Source organism: Electrona antarctica (assembly GCF_951216825.1).
Source record: "Electrona antarctica genome assembly, chromosome: 6".
NCBI classification, from domain to species: domain Eukaryota; kingdom Metazoa; phylum Chordata; class Actinopteri; order Myctophiformes; family Myctophidae; genus Electrona; species Electrona antarctica.
Genome location: NC_136811.1, coordinates 56,534,198 through 56,556,607, shown reverse-complemented (window position 1 = coordinate 56,556,607; position 22,410 = coordinate 56,534,198). Strand labels below are relative to the sequence as shown.

At 40.6% G+C, this 22,410-nt stretch overlaps 1 protein-coding gene across 3 annotated transcripts in view; it reads right to left on the bottom strand.

Annotated features, from left to right (window-relative positions):
- The window catches only part of LOC306925751 (sodium/potassium-transporting ATPase subunit gamma-like), a 62,989-nt gene that overhangs the window by 7,272 nt on the left and 33,307 nt on the right, over positions 1 to 22,410 (bottom strand). Inside the window, exons 3-6 of one of the 3 annotated variants that reach the window (XM_079504792.1) lie at positions 11,689 to 11,712; positions 11,279 to 11,356; positions 9,546 to 9,569; positions 8,919 to 8,993 (exon numbers count right to left, since the gene is read on the bottom strand). In XM_079504792.1, coding sequence (XP_079360918.1) covers positions 8,919 to 8,993; positions 9,546 to 9,569; positions 11,279 to 11,356; positions 11,689 to 11,712 — 201 coding nt within the window. Of the gene's footprint in view, positions 1 to 8,918; positions 8,994 to 9,545; positions 9,570 to 11,278; positions 11,357 to 11,688; positions 11,713 to 12,942; positions 12,970 to 22,410 lie in introns of all 3 variants that reach the window. The other 2 variants (XM_079504793.1, XM_079504794.1) reach the window with 2 other exon arrangements.

The window sequence follows — 22,410 nt, the reverse complement described above, 5'->3', positions numbered from 1 at the left end:
AACCACTGTATTACAGATTAAACTAGATATTTAAACCAGTGTATGACAGATTAAACTAGATATTTAAACCACTGTATTACAGATTAAACTAGATATTTAAACCACTGTATTGCAGATTAAACTAGATATTTAAACCACTGTATGGCAGATTAAACTAGATATTTAAACCACTGTATTGCAGATTAAAACTAGATATTTAAACCACTGTATTGCAGATTAAAACTAGATATTTAAACCACTGTATTGCAGATTAAAACTAGATATTTAAACCACTGTATTGCAGATTAAAACTAGATATTTAAACCACTGTATTGCAGATTAAACTAGATATTTAAACCAGTGTATGGCAGATTAAACTAGATATTTAAACCACTGTATGGCAGATTAAACTAGATATTTAAACCACTGTATTGCAGATTAAACTAGATATTTAAACCACTGTATTACAGATTAAACTAGATATTTAAACCACTGTATTACAGATTAAACTAGATATTTAAACCACTGTATGGCAGATTAAACTAGATATTTAAACCACTGTATTGCAGATTAAACTAGATATTTAAACCACTGTATTGCAGATTAAACTAGATATTTAAACCACTGTATGGCAGATTAAACTAGATATTTAAACCACTGTATTACAGATTAAACTAGATATTTAAACCACTGTATTGCAGATTAAACTAGATATTTAAACCACTGTATGGCAGATTAAACTAGATATTTAAACCACTGTATTACAGATTAAACTAGATATTTAAACCACTGTATTGCAGATTAAACTAGATATTTAAACCACTGTATTGCAGATTAAACTAGATATTTAAACCACTGTATGGCAGATTAAACTAGATATTTAAACCACTGTATTACAGATTAAACTAGATATTTAAACCACTGTATTGCAGATTAAACTAGATATTTAAACCACTGTATTACAGATTAAACTAGATATTTAAACCACTGTATTGCAGATTAAACTAGATATTTAAACCACTGTATGACAGATTAAACTAGATATTTAAACCACTGTATTGCAGATTAAACTAGATATTTAAACCACTGTATGACAGATTAAACTAGATATTTAAACCACTGTATGACAGATTAAACTAGATATTTAAACCACTGTATTGCAGATTAAACTAGATATTTAAACCAGTGTATTACAGATTAAACTAGATATTTAAACCACTGTATGACAGATTAAACTATATATTTAAACCACTGTATTACAGATTAAACTAGATATTTAAACCAGTGTATGACAGATTAAACTAGATATTTAAACCACTGTATTACAGATTAAACTAGATATTTAAACCACTGTATTGCAGATTAAACTAGATATTTAAACCACTGTATGGCAGATTAAACTAGATATTTAAACCACTGTATTGCAGATTAAAACTAGATATTTAAACCACTGTATTGCAGATTAAACTAGATATTTAAACCACTGTATGGCAGATTAAACTAGATATTTAAACCACTGTATTGCAGATTAAACTAGATATTTAAACCACTGTATTGCAGATTAAACTAGATATTTAAACCACTGTATGGCAGATTAAACTAGATATTTAAACCACTGTATTGCAGATTAAACTAGATATTTAAACCACTGTATTGCAGATTAAACTAGATATTTAAACCACTGTATTGCAGATTAAACTAGATATTTAAACCACTGTATTGCAGATTAAACTAGATATTTAAACCAGTGTATTGCAGATTAAACTAGATATTTAAACCACTGTATTGCAGATTAAACTAGATATTTAAACCACTGTATTGCAGATAAAACTAGATATTTAAACCACTGTATTGCAGATTAAACTAGATATTTAAACCACTGTATTGCAGATTAAACTAGATATTTAAACCACTGTATGGCAGATTAAACTAGATATTTAAACCACTGTATTACAGATTAAACTAGATATTTAAACCACTGTATTGCAGATTAAACTAGATATTTAAACCACTGTATTGCAGATTAAACTAGATATTTAAACCACTGTATTACAGATTAAACTAGATATTTAAACCACTGTATTGCAGATTAAACTAGATATTTAAACCACTGTATTGCAGATTAAACTAGATATTTAAACCACTGTATTGCAGATTAAACTAGATATTTAAACCACTGTATTGCAGATTAAACTAGATATTTAAACCAGTGTATTGCAGATTAAACTAGATATTTAAACCACTGTATTGCAGATTAAACTAGATATTTAAACCACTGTATTGCAGATAAAACTAGATATTTAAACCACTGTATTGCAGATTAAACTAGATATTTAAACCACTGTATTGCAGATTAAACTAGATATTTAAACCACTGTATGGCAGATTAAACTAGATATTTAAACCACTGTATTACAGATTAAACTAGATATTTAAACCACTGTATTGCAGATTAAACTAGATATTTAAACCACTGTATTGCAGATTAAACTAGATATTTAAACCACTGTATTACAGATTAAACTAGATATTTAAACCACTGTATTGCAGATTAAACTAGATATTTAAACCACTGTATTGCAGATTAAACTAGATATTTAAACCACTGTATTGCAGATTAAACTAGATATTTAAACCACTGTATTGCAGATTAAACTAGATATTTAAACCACTGTATTGCAGATTAAAACTAGATATTTAAACCACTGTATTGCAGATTAAACTAGATATTTAAACCACTGTATTACAGATTAAACTAGATATTTAAACCACTGTATTGCAGATTAAACTAGATATTTAAACCAGTGTATGACAGATTAAACTAGATATTTAAACCACTGTATTACAGATTAAACTAGATATTTAAACCACTGTATTGCAGATTAAACTAGATATTTAAACCACTGTATGGCAGATTAAACTAGATATTTAAACCACTGTATTGCAGATTAAAACTAGATATTTAAACCACTGTATTGCAGATTAAACTAGATATTTAAACCACTGTATGGCAGATTAAACTAGATATTTAAACCACTGTATTGCAGATTAAACTAGATATTTAAACCACTGTATTGCAGATTAAACTAGATATTTAAACCACTGTATGGCAGATTAAACTAGATATTTAAACCACTGTATTGCAGATTAAACTAGATATTTAAACCACTGTATTGCAGATTAAACTAGATATTTAAACCACTGTATTGCAGATTAAACTAGATATTTAAACCACTGTATTGCAGATTAAACTAGATATTTAAACCAGTGTATTGCAGATTAAACTAGATATTTAAACCACTGTATTGCAGATTAAACTAGATATTTAAACCACTGTATTGCAGATAAAACTAGATATTTAAACCACTGTATTGCAGATTAAACTAGATATTTAAACCACTGTATTGCAGATTAAACTAGATATTTAAACCACTGTATGGCAGATTAAACTAGATATTTAAACCACTGTATTACAGATTTAACTAGATATTTAAACCACTGTATTGCAGATTAAACTAGATATTTAAACCACTGTATTGCAGATTAAACTAGATATTTAAACCACTGTATTACAGATTAAACTAGATATTTAAACCACTGTATTGCAGATTAAACTAGATATTTAAACCACTGTATTGCAGATTAAACTAGATATTTAAACCACTGTATTGCAGATTAAACTAGATATTTAAACCACTGTATTGCAGATTAAACTAGATATTTAAACCACTGTATTGCAGATTAAAACTAGATATTTAAACCACTGTATTGCAGATTAAACTAGATATTTAAACCACTGTATTACAGATTAAACTAGATATTTAAACCACTGTATTGCAGATTAAACTAGATATTTAAACCACTGTATTACAGATTAAACTAGATATTTAAACCACTGTATTACAGATTAAACTAGATATTTAAACCACTGTATTGCAGATTAAACTAGATATTTAAACCACTGTATTGCAGATTAAACTAGATATTTAAACCACTGTATTGCAGATTAAACTAGATATTTAAACCACTGTATTGCAGATTAAACTAGATATTTAAACCAGTGTATTGCAGATTAAACTAGATATTTAAACCACTGTATTGCAGATTAAACTAGATATTTAAACCACTGTATTGCAGATTAAACTAGATATTTAAACCACTGTATGGCAGATTAAACTAGATATTTAAACCAGTGTATGACAGATTAAACTAGATATTTAAACCACTGTATTGCAGATTAAACTAGATATTTAAACCACTGTATTACAGATTAAACTAGATATTTAAACCACTGTATTACAGATTAAACTAGATATTTAAACCACTGTATTGCAGATTAAACTAGATATTTAAACCACTGTATTGCAGATTAAACTAGATATTTAAACCACTGTATGGCAGATTAAACTAGATATTTAAACCACTGTATTGCAGATTAAACTAGATATTTAAACCACTGTATTGCAGATTAAACTAGATATTTAAACCACTGTATTGCAGATTAAACTAGATATTTAAACCACTGTATGACAGATTAAACTAGATATTTAAACCACTGTATTACAGATTAAACTAGATATTTAAACCACTGTATTACAGATTAAACTAGATATTTAAACCACTGTATTGCAGATTAAACTAGATATTTAAACCACTGTATTACAGATTAAACTAGATATTTAAACCACTGTATTACAGATTAAACTAGATATTTAAACCACTGTATTACAGATTAAACTAGATATTTAAACCACTGTATTACAGATTAAACTAGATATTTAAACCACTGTATGGCAGATTAAACTAGATATTTAAACCACTGTATGGCAGATTAAACTAGATATTTAAACCAGTGTATTGCAGATTAAACTAGATATTTAAACCACTGTATTGCAGATTAAACTAGATATTTAAACCACTGTATTACAGATTAAACTAGATATTTAAACCACTGTATGGCAGATTAAACTAGATATTTAAACCACTGTATGGCAGATTAAACTAGATATTTAAACCAGTGTATTGCAGATTAAACTAGATATTTAAACCACTGTATGGCAGATTAAACTAGATATTTAAACCAGTGTATTGCAGATTAAACTAGATATTTAAACCACTGTATTACAGATTAAACTAGATATTTAAACCACTGTATGGCAGATTAAACTAGATATTTAAACCACTGTATGGCAGATTAAACTAGATATTTAAACCAGTGTATTGCAGATTAAAATAGATATTTAAACCAGTGTATTGCAGATTAAACTAGATATTTAAACCAGTGTATTGCAGATTAAACTAGATATTTAAACCAGTGTATTGCAGATTAAACTAGATATTTAAACCACTGTATGGCAGATTAAACTAGATATTTAAACCACTGTATTGCAGATTAAACTAGATATTTAAACCACTGTATGGCAGATTAAACTAGATATTTAAACCAGTGTATTGCAGATTAAACTAGATATTTAAACCACTGTATTGCAGATTAAACTAGATATTTAAACCACTGTATGGCAGATTAAACTAGATATTTAAACCACTGTATGACAGATTAAACTAGATATTTAAACCACTGTATTGCAGATTAAACTAGATATTTAAACCACTGTATTACAGATTAAACTAGATATTTAAACCACTGTATTGCAGATTAAACTAGATATTTAAACCACTGTATGGCAGATTAAACTAGATATTTAAACCACTGTATTGCAGATTAAACTAGATATTTAAACCAGTGTATGACAGATTAAACTAGATATTTAAACCACTGTATTGCAGATTAAAACTAGATATTTAAACCACTGTATGACAGATTAAACTAGATATTTAAACCACTGTATTGCAGATTAAACTAGATATTTAAACCACTGTATGGCAGATTAAACTACATATTTAAACCACTGTATGACAGATTAAACTAGATATTTAAACCACTGTATGGCAGATTAAACTACATATTTAAACCACTGTATGACAGATTAAACTAGATATTTAAACCACTGTATTGCAGATTAAACTAGATATTTAAACCAGTGTATGACAGATTAAACTAGATATTTAAACCACTGTATTGCAGATTAAAACTAGATATTTAAACCACTGTATGACAGATTAAACTAGATATTTAAACCACTGTATTGCAGATTAAACTAGATATTTAAACCACTGTATGGCAGATTAAACTACATATTTAAACCACTGTATTACAGATTAAACTAGATATTTAAACCACTGTATTGCAGATTAAACTAGATATTTAAACCACTGTATTGCAGATTAAACTAGATATTTAAACCACTGTATTGCAGATTAAACTAGATATTTAAACCACTGTATGGCAGATTAAACTAGATATTTAAACCACTGTATTGCAGATTAAACTAGATATTTAAACCACTGTATTGCAGATTAAACTAGATATTTAAACCACTGTATGGCAGATTAAACTAGATATTTAAACCACTGTATGGCAGATTAAACTAGATATTTAAACCACTGTATTGCAGATTAAACTAGATATTTAAACCACTGTATTGCAGATTAAACTAGATATTTAAACCACTGTATTGCAGATTAAACTAGATATTTAAACCACTGTATTGCAGATTAAACTAGATATTTAAACCACTGTATGGCAGATTAAACTAGATATTTAAACCACTGTATTGCAGATTAAACTAGATATTTAAACCACTGTATTACAGATTAAACTAGATATTTAAACCACTGTATTACAGATTAAACTAGATATTTAAACCACTGTATGACAGATTAAACTAGATATTTAAACCACTGTATTGCAGATTAAACTAGATATTTAAACCAGTGTATGGCAGATTAAACTAGATATTTAAACCACTGTATGGCAGATTAAACTAGATATTTAAACCACTGTATTGCAGATTAAACTAGATATTTAAACCACTGTATTGCAGATTAAACTAGATATTTAAACCACTGTATTGCAGATTAAACTAGATATTTAAACCACTGTATGGCAGATTAAACTAGATATTTAAACCACTGTATTGCAGATTAAACTAGATATTTAAACCAGTGTATGACAGATTAAACTAGATATTTAAACCACTGTATTGCAGATTAAACTACATATTTAAACCACTGTATTACAGATTAAACTAGATATTTAAACCACTGTATTGCAGATTAAACTAGATATTTAAACCACTGTATTGCAGATTAAACTAGATATTTAAACCACTGTATGGCAGATTAAACTAGATATTTAAACCACTGTATTGCAGATTAAACTAGATATTTAAACCACTGTATTGCAGATTAAACTAGATATTTAAACCACTGTATTACAGATTAAACTAGATATTTAAACCACTGTATTGCAGATTAAACTAGATATTTAAACCACTGTATTACAGATTAAACTAGATATTTAAACCACTGTATTGCAGATTAAACTAGATATTTAAACCACTGTATTGCAGATTAAACTAGATATTTAAACCACTGTATTGCAGATTAAACTAGATATTTAAACCACTGTATTGCAGATTAAACTAGATATTTAAACCACTGTATGGCAGATTAAACTAGATATTTAAACCACTGTATTACAGATTAAACTAGATATTTAAACCACTGTATTACAGATTAAACTAGATATTTAAACCACTGTATTACAGATTAAACTAGATATTTAAACCACTGTATTACAGATTAAACTAGATATTTAAACCACTGTATTGCAGATTAAACTAGATATTTAAACCACTGTATTACAGATTAAACTAGATATTTAAACCACTGTATTGCAGATTAAACTAGATATTTAAACCACTGTATGGCAGATTAAACTAGATATTTAAACCACTGTATTACAGATTAAACTAGATATTTAAACCAGTGTATTGCAGATTAAACTAGATATTTAAACCACTGTATGACAGATTAAACTAGATATTTAAACCACTGTATTACAGATTAAACTAGATATTTAAACCAGTGTATTGCAGATTAAACTAGATATTTAAACCACTGTATTACAGATTAAACTAGATATTTAAACCACTGTATGACAGATTAAACTAGATATTTAAACCACTGTATTACAGATTAAACTAGATATTTAAACCACTGTATTGCAGATTAAACTAGATATTTAAACCACTGTATTGCAGATTAAACTAGATATTTAAACCAGTGTATTGCAGATTAAACTAGATATTTAAACCACTGTATGACAGATTAAACTAGATATTTAAACCACTGTATGGCAGATTAAACTAGATATTTAAACCACTGTATGACAGATTAAACTAGATATTTAAACCACTGTATTACAGATTAAACTAGATATTTAAACCACTGTATTGCAGATTAAACTAGATATTTAAACCACTGTATTGCAGATTAAACTAGATATTTAAACCACTGTATGGCAGATTAAACTAGATATTTAAACCACTGTATGACAGATTAAACTAGATATTTAAACCAGTGTATGGCAGATTAAACTAGATATTTAAACCACTGTATGGCAGATTAAACTAGATATTTAAACCAGTGTATGACAGATTAAACTAGATATTTAAACCACTGTATGGCAGATTAATGTCAGTTTTAAAGCAGTACATTCGTGAATGTATTTTAGAAAGAAAGAGTGTCTGTGAATAATTCATCCATTCAAACAACATTCATACAGCTTTACAGATTGGTTCTGATTCAATCAGGGGTTCAGAGTCTTTACAGATTGGTTCTGATTCAATCAGGGGTTCAGAGTCTTGCTGAAATGGACCCATTTGGTTCCATTTGTATACTGTCAGAGTTGAGGTGGCTCCTTGAAATGTAAAGGTCTGTCTGTCTGTCTGTCTGTCTGTCTGTCTGTCTGTCTGTCTGTCTGTCTGTCTGTCTGTCTGCCTGTCTGCCTGCCTGCCTAAACATCAAACACTTACTGACAATGAGAGCGATTCCCATGAAGAAGAGAACGACAGCGAACACCAACCCACCGATCCTCAACGACTCATAATCTGAAACACACACGCACACACACACGCATGCACGCACGCACGCGCACATACACACGCGCACAGATTGTTTATACATCATCTCATTCCGGCCAATCAGAATTTGCATCCTCACTTTTGTCTTCAGTGTTTGTGTTTACACAAATTGTCCATCGTTATCAATGACATTTAATGTTTGTGTTTAGGACAAAGTTTGGGTCACACACACACACACACACACACACACACACACACACACACACACACACACACACACACACACACACACACACACACACACACACACACACACACACACACACACACACACACACACACACACACACACACACACACACACACACACACACACACACACACACGGAGCAGTGGAAGCTGTTGGCCTCGAGGGGTTAACGTTTTCCCACGACTCCTGACAAAATGGAGGGGAAAGCACAGACCCAGCCTGACCCCCCTCAGGGGGGGGGGGGGGGGGGGGGGCAGGGGTCAGGGCGGAGGGGCGGAGGGGAGGGGGGTCAGGGCAGGGGGGTGTGAAAGAAAACGCTGGACACTCACCATAGTTAAAAGCACTGTCATAGTCTGTGGAGAGAGAGAGAGAGAGAGACAGAGAGAGAGAGAGATCATAATCACATTCACAGGTCAAACAGAGGTCAACAGGATGTTGTAGAAGTGGACACAGCTTGTGAGAACTGCTCAAACTGATTCATATCAAAGAATCACACGTGTGTCCGACGTGTCCTCGTTATTGAGTGGTGTAAACCACTCCAACAACCAGCTTTGTCTGTATCTATGTATGTGTGTACCTGTACAGGTGAGCATGGTTTTAATACCATGGTCACTGACATTACGTCAGACGGTAACAAGACAACTCACCCCTTTTCCGTTTTCCTCCCGGAATTTTCCCCAGTGAGGGGTGGGAGAGGCTGGACAGCTGGAATTTGAATTTCTCTAACTATAAACTTTCACGACAGCAGACAGCCTAAGTACAAATATATTTATGAAAAGCTACTACAGTGAACTCTGTTCACAGAAGTTGTTGTAGGCTATGTGGGGATTATCTGACGAGGTACCATTTGAGAGGGAAAAACCTTACATATACTAAATAATACTAAATTGTTTATAGGGTCAATATAAGTAAAATATAGCCTTTCCACAGGAGTATCTTTTTATATTTTTCCAAAAAGAATACAAACAGCCAATAGCATATTACAAAGTTATCCCCCTCACTGGGGAAAATTCCGGGAGGAAAAACGGGCAAGCACCGGGGTGAGTTGTCCAGTATTCCGTCAGACCACAGCTGATCAGGCTATATAAGACCTTGCACCACTCAGTTCACACGGGTGTGATTTCATTATATTACCAGTAAGACGCCTTAACCCATTTAGACCTGAGGACGATTCTACAAATGTCTTCTAAATCCTGACAGTTTTTCTGAAAAACCCCATGTTTCTGTGTCAGTGATTCTCAAACATTGTCATGTCAAGGACCCCACAAAATATATGTGATTGGCCGCCGACCCCCACCTGAAAACATGTTCCAGGGACCCCGCAGAAGCAAAGATTAGAGTTAAAAACGTTCGCTCTGAAAGAATATATTCAAAGATTTGGGCCAAATTTTCACGATCTTTCAAAAATAGCAATCCTACAAGCTATGAGCTTGTAGATCTGCTATTTTTCAATAGATAAAGTATATAACATAATGCTTCAAACACCAAAAGGGGTTCCCGCCCAGAATGGATTAATATAGGCGAGGAGCGTAATGTCACTTCATTATGTCAGCACTGTCATAGAAGTTTCATTTTAAATGGTCTCATAATATAAGCATTGTGCTCTAAAAATAAATATACTGTCTCAGTGATAATGTCAGGGAGTTTGTAATAACATTAGCGTTTCTTTTTATGTGTGAATTAAAATGCAATTCTAACTGTTACAGTCATTGTTTTGTAGCCATCAATGAGGTTTGTTCCCCTCCCCTCCCCTCTCCTCTCCTCTCCTCTCCTCTCCTCTCCCCTCCCCTCCCCTCCCCTCCCCTCCCCTCTCCTCTCCTCTCCTCTCCTCTCCTCTCCTCTCCTCTCCTCTCCTCTCCCCTCCCCTCCCCTCTAACACACAGAGAGCTTTGGGCAGCTGCCCCATTTATGAAGTGAACTGGTCAAGTAGCGGTCATTTCATATCCGCTGCTCTGAGGACAATGATGGACCAGCATGGATGGACAGGAGCCAGCCAGGCATGGATGGACAGGAGCCAGCCAGGCCAGTCTTTGGAAACTAATGGCTCTTCATTCACACTGACCACTGGGAGAGATGACGGCATGCGGGAGCCAAGTCCTGTAGCCACTCCACAAGGCAGGCAGGCAGGCAGGCAGACAGGCTTACAGACAGACAGACAGACAGACAGACAGACAGACAGACAGACAGACAGACAGACAGACAGGCAGGCAGGCAGGCAGGCAGGCAGACAGACAGACAGACAGGCAGGCAGGCAGGCAGACAGGCAGGCAGGCAGGCATTCAGACAGGCAGGCAGACAGACAGACAGACAGACAGACAGACAGGCAGGCAGGCAGGCAGGCATTCAGACAGACAGGCAGACAGACAGACAGACAGGCAGGCAATGTAAAAAAAGGCTACTAGTCAACCATACACAGTGTGTGAATGTTAATAATAATAATAATAATAATAATAATAATAATTCTTACTGTACCTGTAACGTCTTTTGGCGAGGAAGCTGTGGAAGAGAGAATGCAGACGATTAATGTTTAAACACGTAGGGGAAACCCCCCCCCCCATTAGAACAATCGGCAATAGCCACACTATAAGCCTTGCATCAGCCTGGCAGTGCAGACAACCTGCCCCTAAGACCCAACATCAGCCTGGCAGTGCAGACAACCTGCCCCTAAGACCCAACATCAGCCTGGCAGTGCAGACAACCTGCCCCTAAGACCCAACATCAGCCTGGCAGTACAGACAACCTGCCACTAAGACCCAACATCAGCCTGGCAGTACAGACAACCTGCCCCTAAGACCCAACATCAGCCTGGCAGTACAGACAACCTGCCCCTAAGACCCAACATCAGCCTGGCAGTGCAGACAACCTGCCCCTCTAAGAACCAACATCAGCCTGGCAGTGCAGACAACCTGCCCCTAAGACCCAACATCAGCCTGGCAGTGCAGACAACCTGCCCCTAAGACCCAACATCAGCCTGGCAGTGCAGACAACCTGCCCCTCTAAGAACCAACATGTAGCCTGGCAGTACAGACAACCTGCCCCTAAGACCCAACATGTAGCCTGGCAGTGCAGACATAGACATAGAAAGGTAGACGGCTCTGGGGTGTCTGTCTCTCCACAGACATAGAAAGGTAGACGCCTCCTTCAGCTCTGGGGAGAATACTCTCACGAGAGTGCGTCACAGAGTGGACGTTAGGGTCTGAAATGTCCCGGAAAAGATGCGCTGTGATTGGCCAGTAGTCACTCCCTAGGGAGGTCCTCGAGGCACGTCCCACTGGGAGGAGACCCCGGGGCAGACCAAGGCGCAGTTGGAGGAAACACATCGACTCACTGGCCTTGGAACGTCTCAGGGATCCCCCAGGAGGAAGTACTAATGTTGTTCTGGAGAGGGAAGTCTGGAGCACTCTGGTGGAGCTGTTGCCCCCGCGACCCGACTACGGATAAGCGGTTGAAGATGGATGGATGGAAGTATTCAATCAACCAATCAATGGACATAAAGCTTCAAGCAGGGAGGCACTGGGTCTCTTTGTATCGTGTTTGGTAGGCTATCATGACCCGGCCGGGGAAATCGAACGCAGACATCCCAGGCCCAGGGTGGCCGCGTGTGATGCGTGTGCACGCTAGCACGCACGGATGCGCACGTGAGCACGCACAGACACGCGTGCTGATGCCAGGCCGTGCACAGATTACTGGTGCAGAGCGTGCGCATGCACGATGCAGGAAACTCACCCGGCATCTCCCTGCCAAATGCTGATCCTGTTACACACACGCACACACGTGCACGCACACACACACACACACACACACACACACACACACACACACACACACACACACACACACACACACACACACACAGTAGAAGACAGGCTTGAACAGCAGGCTCCCATTCCACTCGTTCGAGCAGCATGCACGGATGCATGTGCACGTGAGCACGCCGGTGCACGACGTGCACTGATGTGCACGTGAGAGTAACGGAGCCTCTGACTTTTACTCCACTCTTGAGGTCAGGGGACACCGATGGTCGCTGAATTATTTTGGGACATCAATGTATTGATTTATTCATTTATTGTGGGTATTGTGAGCATAGCGAGCTCTCTTTTTGAGGGGCGCTAAGCCCCTCCTATGTCCAGCTTTTGGTGTGTGTGTGTGTGTGTGTCGAGCCCACACTGTTTCTTCAGGAGCAGTGTTTTCTAGTTTATTGTGTTGTTTTTTTTGAGAGGCGCTAAGCCCCTCCTATGTCCAGCTGTTAGTGTGTGTGTGTGTGTGTGTGTGTGTGTGTGTGTGTGTGTGTGTGTGTGTGTGTGTGTGTGTGTGTGTGTGTGTGTGTGTGTGTGTGTGTAAACACAAACGTTGTCCACAAACATTAAATGCCAGTGATAACGTGTAAACACAAACATTAACCCATTCTGGGCGGGAACCCCTTTGTGTTTTAAAGCATTGTTATACTTTAGCTATTGGAAAATAGCAGAACTACAAGCTCATAGCGCTCACTCGGTCTTGTAGGTCTGCTATTTTTGAAAAATCGTGAAAATGTGCCTCAAATCTTTGAATATATATTATTACAGAGTGAACATTACACACTAAAATCTTTGGGCTCCCTGGAACAACATATTTTCAGATGGGGGGGCGGAGGCATATTACATATCATTTTGTTGAAATCTTGAGCACCACTGATACAGAAACATGAGGAATTTCAGAAAACTGACATTTTTTAAATGTCGACGTCAGGCCTAAATGGGTTAAAATGAGGCCAGAATGAGATGATGTATGATGATAAGAGCGCCCCTCATTGGCCAGAATGAGATGATGTATGATGATAAGAGCTCCCCTCATTGGCCAGAATGAGATGATGTATGATGATAAGAGATGATAAGATGATAAGATGATAATGAGATAAGATGATAATGAGATGATGTATGATGATAAGAGCGCCCCTCAATTCACACGGGTGTTTTTTTACTCATTCAACAGAATTAGTGAAATACAATGTAAACGATTGCAAATACAATTTATTTATTTTATTTATTATTCATTACAAAACCCCTACGCAGCCCTATACAGGCTACTATAGAGCCCCTACACAGCCCTATACAGGCTACTATAGAGCCCCTACCCAGCCCTATACAGGCTACTATAGAGAGACCCCTACACAGCCCTATACAGGCTACTATAGAGCCCCTACACAGCCCTATACAGGCTACTATAGACCCCTACACAGCCCTATACAGGCTACTATAGAGCCTCTACACAGCCCTATACAGGCTACTATAGAGAAGCCCCTACACAGCCCTATACAGGCTACTATAGACCTCTACACAGCCCTATACAGGCTACTATAGAGCCCCTACACAGCCCTATACAGGCTACTATAGAGCCCTACACAGCCCTATACAGGCTACTATAGAGCCCCTACACAGCCCTATACAGGCTACTATAGAGCCCCTACACAGCCCTATACAGGCTACTATAGAGAAACCCCTACACAGCCCTATACAGGCTACTATAGAGCCCCTACACAGCCCTATACAGGCTACTATAGAGCCCTACACAGCCCTATACAGGCTACTATAGAGCCCCTACACAGCCCTATACAGGCTACTATAGAGCAACCCCTACACAGCCCTATACAGGCTACTATAGACCTCTACACAGCCCTATACAGGCTACTATAGAGAAACCCCTACACAGCCCTATACAGGCTACTATAGAGCCCCTACACAGCCCTATACAGGCTACTATAGAGCCCCTACACAGCCCTATACAGGCTACTATAGAGCCCCTACACAGCCCTATACAGGCTACTATAGAGCCCCTACACAGCCCTATACAGGCTACTATAGAGCCTCTACACAGCCCTATACAGGCTACTATAGAGCCCCTACACAGCCCTATACAGGCTACTATAGAGCCTCTACACAGCCCTATACAGGCTACTATAGAGCCCTACACAGCCCTATACAGGCTACTATAGAGCCCTACACAGCCCTATACAGGCTACTATAGAGCCTCTACACAGCCCTATACAGGCTACTATAGAGCAACCCCTACACAGCCCTATACAGGCTACTATAGAGCCCCTACACAGCCCTATACAGGCTACTATAGAGCCCCTACACAGCCCTATACAGGCTACTATAGAGCCTCTACACAGCCCTATACAGGCTACTATAGAGCAACCCCTACACAGCCCTATACAGGCTACTATAGAGCCCCTACACAGCCCTATACAGGCTACTATAGAGCCCCTACACAGCCCTATACAGGCTACTATAGAGCCCTACACAGCCCTATACAGGCTACTATAGAGCCCCTACACAGCCCTATACAGGCTACTATAGAGCCCCTACACAGCCCTATACAGGCTACTATAGAGCCCTACACAGCCCTATACAGGCTACTATAGAGCCCCTACACAGCCCTATACAGGCTACTATAGAGAAACCCCTACACAGCCCTATACAGGCTACTATAGAGCCCCTACACAGCCCTATACAGGCTACTATAGAGCCCCTACACAGCCCTATACAGGCTACTATAGAGCCCCTACACAGCCCTATACAGGCTACTATAGAGCCCCTACACAGCCCTATACAGGCTACTATAGAGAAACCCCTACACAGCCCTATACAGGCTACTATAGACCCCTACACAGCCCTATACAGGCTACTATAGAGCCCCTACACAGCCCTATACAGGCTACTATAGAGCCCTACACAGCCCTATACAGGCTACTATAGAGCCCCTACACAGCCCTATACAGGCTACTATAGAGCCTCTACACAGCCCTATACAGGCTACTATAGAGCAAAACCCCTACACAGCCCTATACAGGCTACTATAGAGCCCCTACACAGCCCTATACAGGCTACTATAGAGCCCTACACAGCCCTATACAGGCTACTATAGAGCCCTACACAGCCCTATACAGGCTACTATAGAGCCCCTACACAGCCCTATACAGGCTACTATAGAGCCTCTACACAGCCCTATACAGGCTACTATAGAGAAACCCCTACACAGCCCTATACAGGCTACTATAGAGCCCCTACACAGCCCTATACAGGCTACTATAGAGAAACCCCTACACAGCCCTATACAGGCTACTATAGAGCATTACAAAACCCCTACACAGCCCTATACAGGCTACTATAGAGCAACCCCTACACAGCCCTATACAGGCTACTATAGAGCATTACAAAACCCCTACACAGCCCTATACAGGCTACTATAGAGCCCCTACACAGCCCTATACAGGCTACTATAGAGAAACCCCTACACAGCCCTATACAGGCTACTATAGAGCATTACAAAACCCCTACACAGCCCTATACAGGCTACTATAGAGCATTACAAAACCCCTACACAGCCCTATACAGGCTACTATAGAGCAACCCCTACACAGCCCTATACAGGCTACTATAGAGCATTACAAAACCCCTACACAGCCCTATACAGGCTACTATAGAGCCCCTACACAGCCCTATACAGGCTACTATAGAGAAACCCCTACACAGCCCTATACAGGCTACTATAGAGCATTACAAAACCCCTACACAGCCCTATACAGGCTACTATAGAGCAACCCCTACACAGCCCTATACAGGCTACTATAGAGAAACCCCTACACAGCCCTATACAGGCTACTATAGAGCGTCGCAGTCCCTCCCCTACACAGCCCTATACAGGCTACTATAGAGACAAAACCCCTACACAGCCCTATACAGGCTACTATAGAGCAACCCCTACACAGCCCTATACAGGCTACTATAGAGACAAAACCCCTACACAGCCCTATACAGGCTACTATAGAGCAACCCCTACACAGCCCTATACAGGCTACTATAGAGCCCCTACACAGCCCTATACAGGCTACTATAGAGCCCTACACAGCCCTATACAGGCTACTATAGAGCCCCTACACAGCCCTATACAGGCTACTATAGAGCAACCCCTACACAGCCCTATACAGGCTACTATAGAGCCCTACACAGCCCTATACAGGCTACTATAGAGCCCCTACACAGCCCTATACAGGCTACTATAGACCCCTACACAGCCCTATACAGGCTACTATAGAGCCCCTACACAGCCCTATACAGGCTACTATAGACCCCTACACAGCCCTATACAGGCTACTATAGAGCCCCTACACAGCCCTATACAGGCTACTATAGAGCCCCTACACAGCCCTATACAGGCTACTATAGACCCCTACACAGCCCTATACAGGCTACTATAGAGCCCCTACACAGCCCTATACAGGCTACTATAGAGCCCCTACACAGCCCTATACAGGCTACTATAGAGCCCCTACACAGCCCTATACAGGCTACTATAGAGCCTCTACACAGCCCTATACAGGCTACTATAGAGCCCCTACACAGCCCTATACAGGCTACTATAGAGCCCCTACACAGCCCTATACAGGCTACTATAGAGCCCCTACACAGCCCTATACAGGCTACTATAGAGCCCTACACAGCCCTATACAGGCTACTATAGAGCCCCTACACAGCCCTATACAGGCTACTATAGAGAAACCCCTACACAGCCCTATACAGGCTACTATAGAGCCTCTACACAGCCCTATACAGGCTACTATAGAGCCCCTACACAGCCCTATACAGGCTACTATAGAGCCCCTACACAGCCCTATACAGGCTACTATAGAGCCTCTACACAGCCCTATACAGGCTACTATAGAGCCCTACACAGCCCTATACAGGCTACTATAGAGCCCTACACAGCCCTATACAGGCTACTATAGAGCCCTACACAGCCCTATACAGGCTACTATAGAGCCCTACACAGCCCTATACAGGCTACTATAGAGCCCTACACAGCCCTATACAGGCTACTATAGAGCCCTACACAGCCCTATACAGGCTACTATAGAGCCCCTACACAGCCCTATACAGGCTACTATAGAGCCCCTACACAGCCCTATACAGGCTACTATAGAGCCTCTACACAGCCCTATACAGGCTACTATAGAGAAACCCCTACACAGCCCTATACAGGCTACTATAGAGCCTCTACACAGCCCTATACAGGCTACTATAGAGAAACCCCTACACAGCCCTATACAGGCTACTATAGAGCCCCTACACAGCCCTATACAGGCTACTATAGAGCCCTACACAGCCCTATACAGGCTACTATAGAGAAACCCCTACACAGCCCTATACAGGCTACTATAGAGCCCTACACAGCCCTATACAGGCTACTATAGAGCCCCTACACAGCCCTATACAGGCTACTATAGAGCAACCCCTACACAGCCCTATACAGGCTACTATAGAGCCCTACACAGCCCTATACAGGCTACTATAGAGCCCCTACACAGCCCTATACAGGCTACTATAGACCCCTACACAGCCCTATACAGGCTACTATAGAGCCCCTACACAGCCCTATACAGGCTACTATAGACCCCTACACAGCCCTATACAGGCTACTATAGAGCCCCTACACAGCCCTATACAGGCTACTATAGACCCCTACACAGCCCTATACAGGCTACTATAGAGCCCCTACACAGCCCTATACAGGCTACTATAGAGCCCCTACACAGCCCTATACAGGCTACTATAGACCCCTACACAGCCCTATACAGGCTACTATAGAGCCCCTACACAGCCCTATACAGGCTACTATAGAGCCTCTACACAGCCCTATACAGGCTACTATAGAGCCCCTACACAGCCCTATACAGGCTACTATAGAGCCCCTACACAGCCCTATACAGGCTACTATAGAGCCCCTACACAGCCCTATACAGGCTACTATAGAGCCCCTACACAGCCCTATACAGGCTACTATAGAGCCTCTACACAGCCCTATACAGGCTACTATAGAGCCCTACACAGCCCTATACAGGCTACTATAGAGCCCCTACACAGCCCTATACAGGCTACTATAGAGCCCCTACACAGCCCTATACAGGCTACTATAGAGCCCTACACAGCCCTATACAGGCTACTATAGAGCCCCTACACAGCCCTATACAGGCTACTATAGAGCCCCTACACAGCCCTATACAGGCTACTATAGAGCCTCTACACAGCCCTATACAGGCTACTATAGAGCCCCTACACAGCCCTATACAGGCTACTATAGAGCCCCTACACAGCCCTATACAGGCTACTATAGAGCCCCTACACAGCCCTATACAGGCTACTATAGAGAAACCTCTACACAGCCCTATACAGGCTACTATAGAGCCCCTACACAGCCCTATACAGGCTACTATAGAGCCCTACACAGCCCTATACAGGCTACTATAGAGCCCCTACACAGCCCTATACAGGCTACTATAGACCCCTACACAGCCCTATACAGGCTACTATAGAGAAACCTCTACACAGCCCTATACAGGCTACTATAGAGCCCCTACACAGCCCTATACAGGCTACTATAGAGCCCTACACAGCCCTATACAGGCTACTATAGAGCCCCTACACAGCCCTATACAGGCTACTATAGAGCCCCTACACAGCCCTATACAGGCTACTATAGAGCCCCTACACAGCCCTATACAGGCTACTATAGAGCCCTACACAGCCCTATACAGGCTACTATAGAGCCCTACACAGCCCTATACAGGCTACTATAGAGCCCTACACAGCCCTATACAGGCTACTATAGAGCCCCTACACAGCCCTATACAGGCTACTATAGAGCCCTACACAGCCCTATACAGGCTACTATAGAGCCCCTACACAGCCCTATACAGGCTACTATAGAGCCCCTACACAGCCCTATACAGGCTACTATAGAGCCCTACACAGCCCTATACAGGCTACTATAGAGCCTCTACACAGCCCTATACAGGCTACTATAGAGCAAAACCCCTACACAGCCCTATACAGGCTACTATAGAGCCCCTACACAGCCCTATACAGGCTACTATAGAGAAACCCCTACACAGCCCTATACAGGCTACTATAGAGCCCCTACACAGCCCTATACAGGCTACTATAGAGAGACCCCTACACAGCCCTATACAGGCTACTATAGAGAGACCCCTACACAGCCCTATACAGGCTACTATAGAGCCCCTACACAGCCCTATACAGGCTACTATAGAGAAACCTCTACACAGCCCTATACAGGCTACTATAGAGCCCATACACAGCCCTATACAGGCTACTATAGAGCCTCTACACAGCCCTATACAGGCTACTATAGAGCCTCTACACAGCCCTATACAGGCTACTATAGAGCCTCTACACAGCCCTATACAGGCTACTATAGAGAAACCCCTACACAGCCCTATACAGGCTACTATAGAGCCCCTACACAGCCCTATACAGGCTACTATAGAGCAACCCCTACACAGCCCTATACAGGCTACTATAGAGCCCCTACACAGCCCTATACAGGCTACTATAGAGCCCCTACACAGCCCTATACAGGCTACTATAGAGCAACCCCTACACAGCCCTATACAGGCTACTATAGAGCCTCTACACAGCCCTATACAGGCTACTATAGAGCCCCTACACAGCCCTATACAGGCTACTATAGAGCAACCCCTACACAGCCCTATACAGGCTACTATAGAGAAACCCCTACACAGCCCTATACAGGCTACTATAGACCTCTACACAGCCCTATACAGGCTACTATAGAGAAACCCCTACACAGCCCTATACAGGCTACTATAGAGCCTCTACACAGCCCTATACAGGCTACTATAGAGCCCCTACACAGCCCTATACAGGCTACTATAGAGCAACCCCTACACAGCCCTATACAGGCTACTATAGAGAAACCCCTACACAGCCCTATACAGGCTACTATAGACCTCTACACAGCCCTATACAGGCTACTATAGAGAAACCCCTACACAGCCCTATACAGGCTACTATAGAGCAAAACCCCTACACAGCCCTATACAGGCTACTATAGAGCCTCTACACAGCCCTATACAGGCTACTATAGAGAAACCCCTACACAGCCCTATACAGGCTACTATAGAGCAAAACCCCTACACAGCCCTATACAGGCTACTATAGAGCCTCTACCCAGCCCTATACAGGCTACTATAGAGCCCCTACACAGCCCTATACAGGCTACTATAGAGCCCCTACACAGCCCTATACAGGCTACTATAGAGAAACCCCTACACAGCCCTATACAGGCTACTATAGAGTACCCCTACACAGCCCTATACAGGCTACTATAGAGAAACCCCTACACAGCCCTATACAGGCTACTATAGAGTACCCCTACACAGCCCTATACAGGCTACTATAGAGCCCCTACACAGCCCTATACAGGCTACTATAGAGCCCCTACACAGCCCTATACAGGCTACTATAGAGCCCCTACCCAGCCCTATACAGGCTACTATAGAGCAAAACCCCTACACAGCCCTATACAGGCTACTATAGAGCCTCTACACAGCCCTATACAGGCTACTATAGAGCCTCTACACAGCCCTATACAGGCTACTATAGAGAAACCCCTACACAGCCCTATACAGGCTACTATAGAGCCCCTACACAGCCCTATACAGGCTACTATAGAGAAACCCCTACACAGCCCTATACAGGCTACTATAGAGCCCCTACACAGCCCTATACAGGCTACTATAGAGCCCCTACACAGCCCTATACAGGCTACTATAGAGCCCCTACACAGCCCTATACAGGCTACTATAGAGCCCCTACACAGCCCTATACAGGCTACTATAGAGCCCCTACACAGCCCTATACAGGCTACTATAGAGCCCCTACACAGCCCTATACAGGCTACTATAGAGAAACCCCTACACAGCCCTATACAGGCTACTATAGAGCCCATACACAGCCCTATACAGGCTACTATAGAGTACCCCTACACAGCCCTATACAGGCTACTATAGAGCAACCCCTACACAGCCCTATACAGGCTACTATAGACCTCTACACAGCCCTATACAGGCTACTATAGAGAAACCCCTACACAGCCCTATACAGGCTACTATAGACCTCTACACAGCCCTATACAGGCTACTATAGAGCCCCTACACAGCCCTATACAGGCTACTATAGAGCCCCTACACAGCCCTATACAGGCTACTATAGAGCCCCTACACAGCCCTATACAGGCTACTATAGAGCCCCTACACAGCCCTATACAGGCTACTATAGAGCCCCTACACAGCCCTATACAGGCTACTATAGAGCCCATACACAGCCCTATACA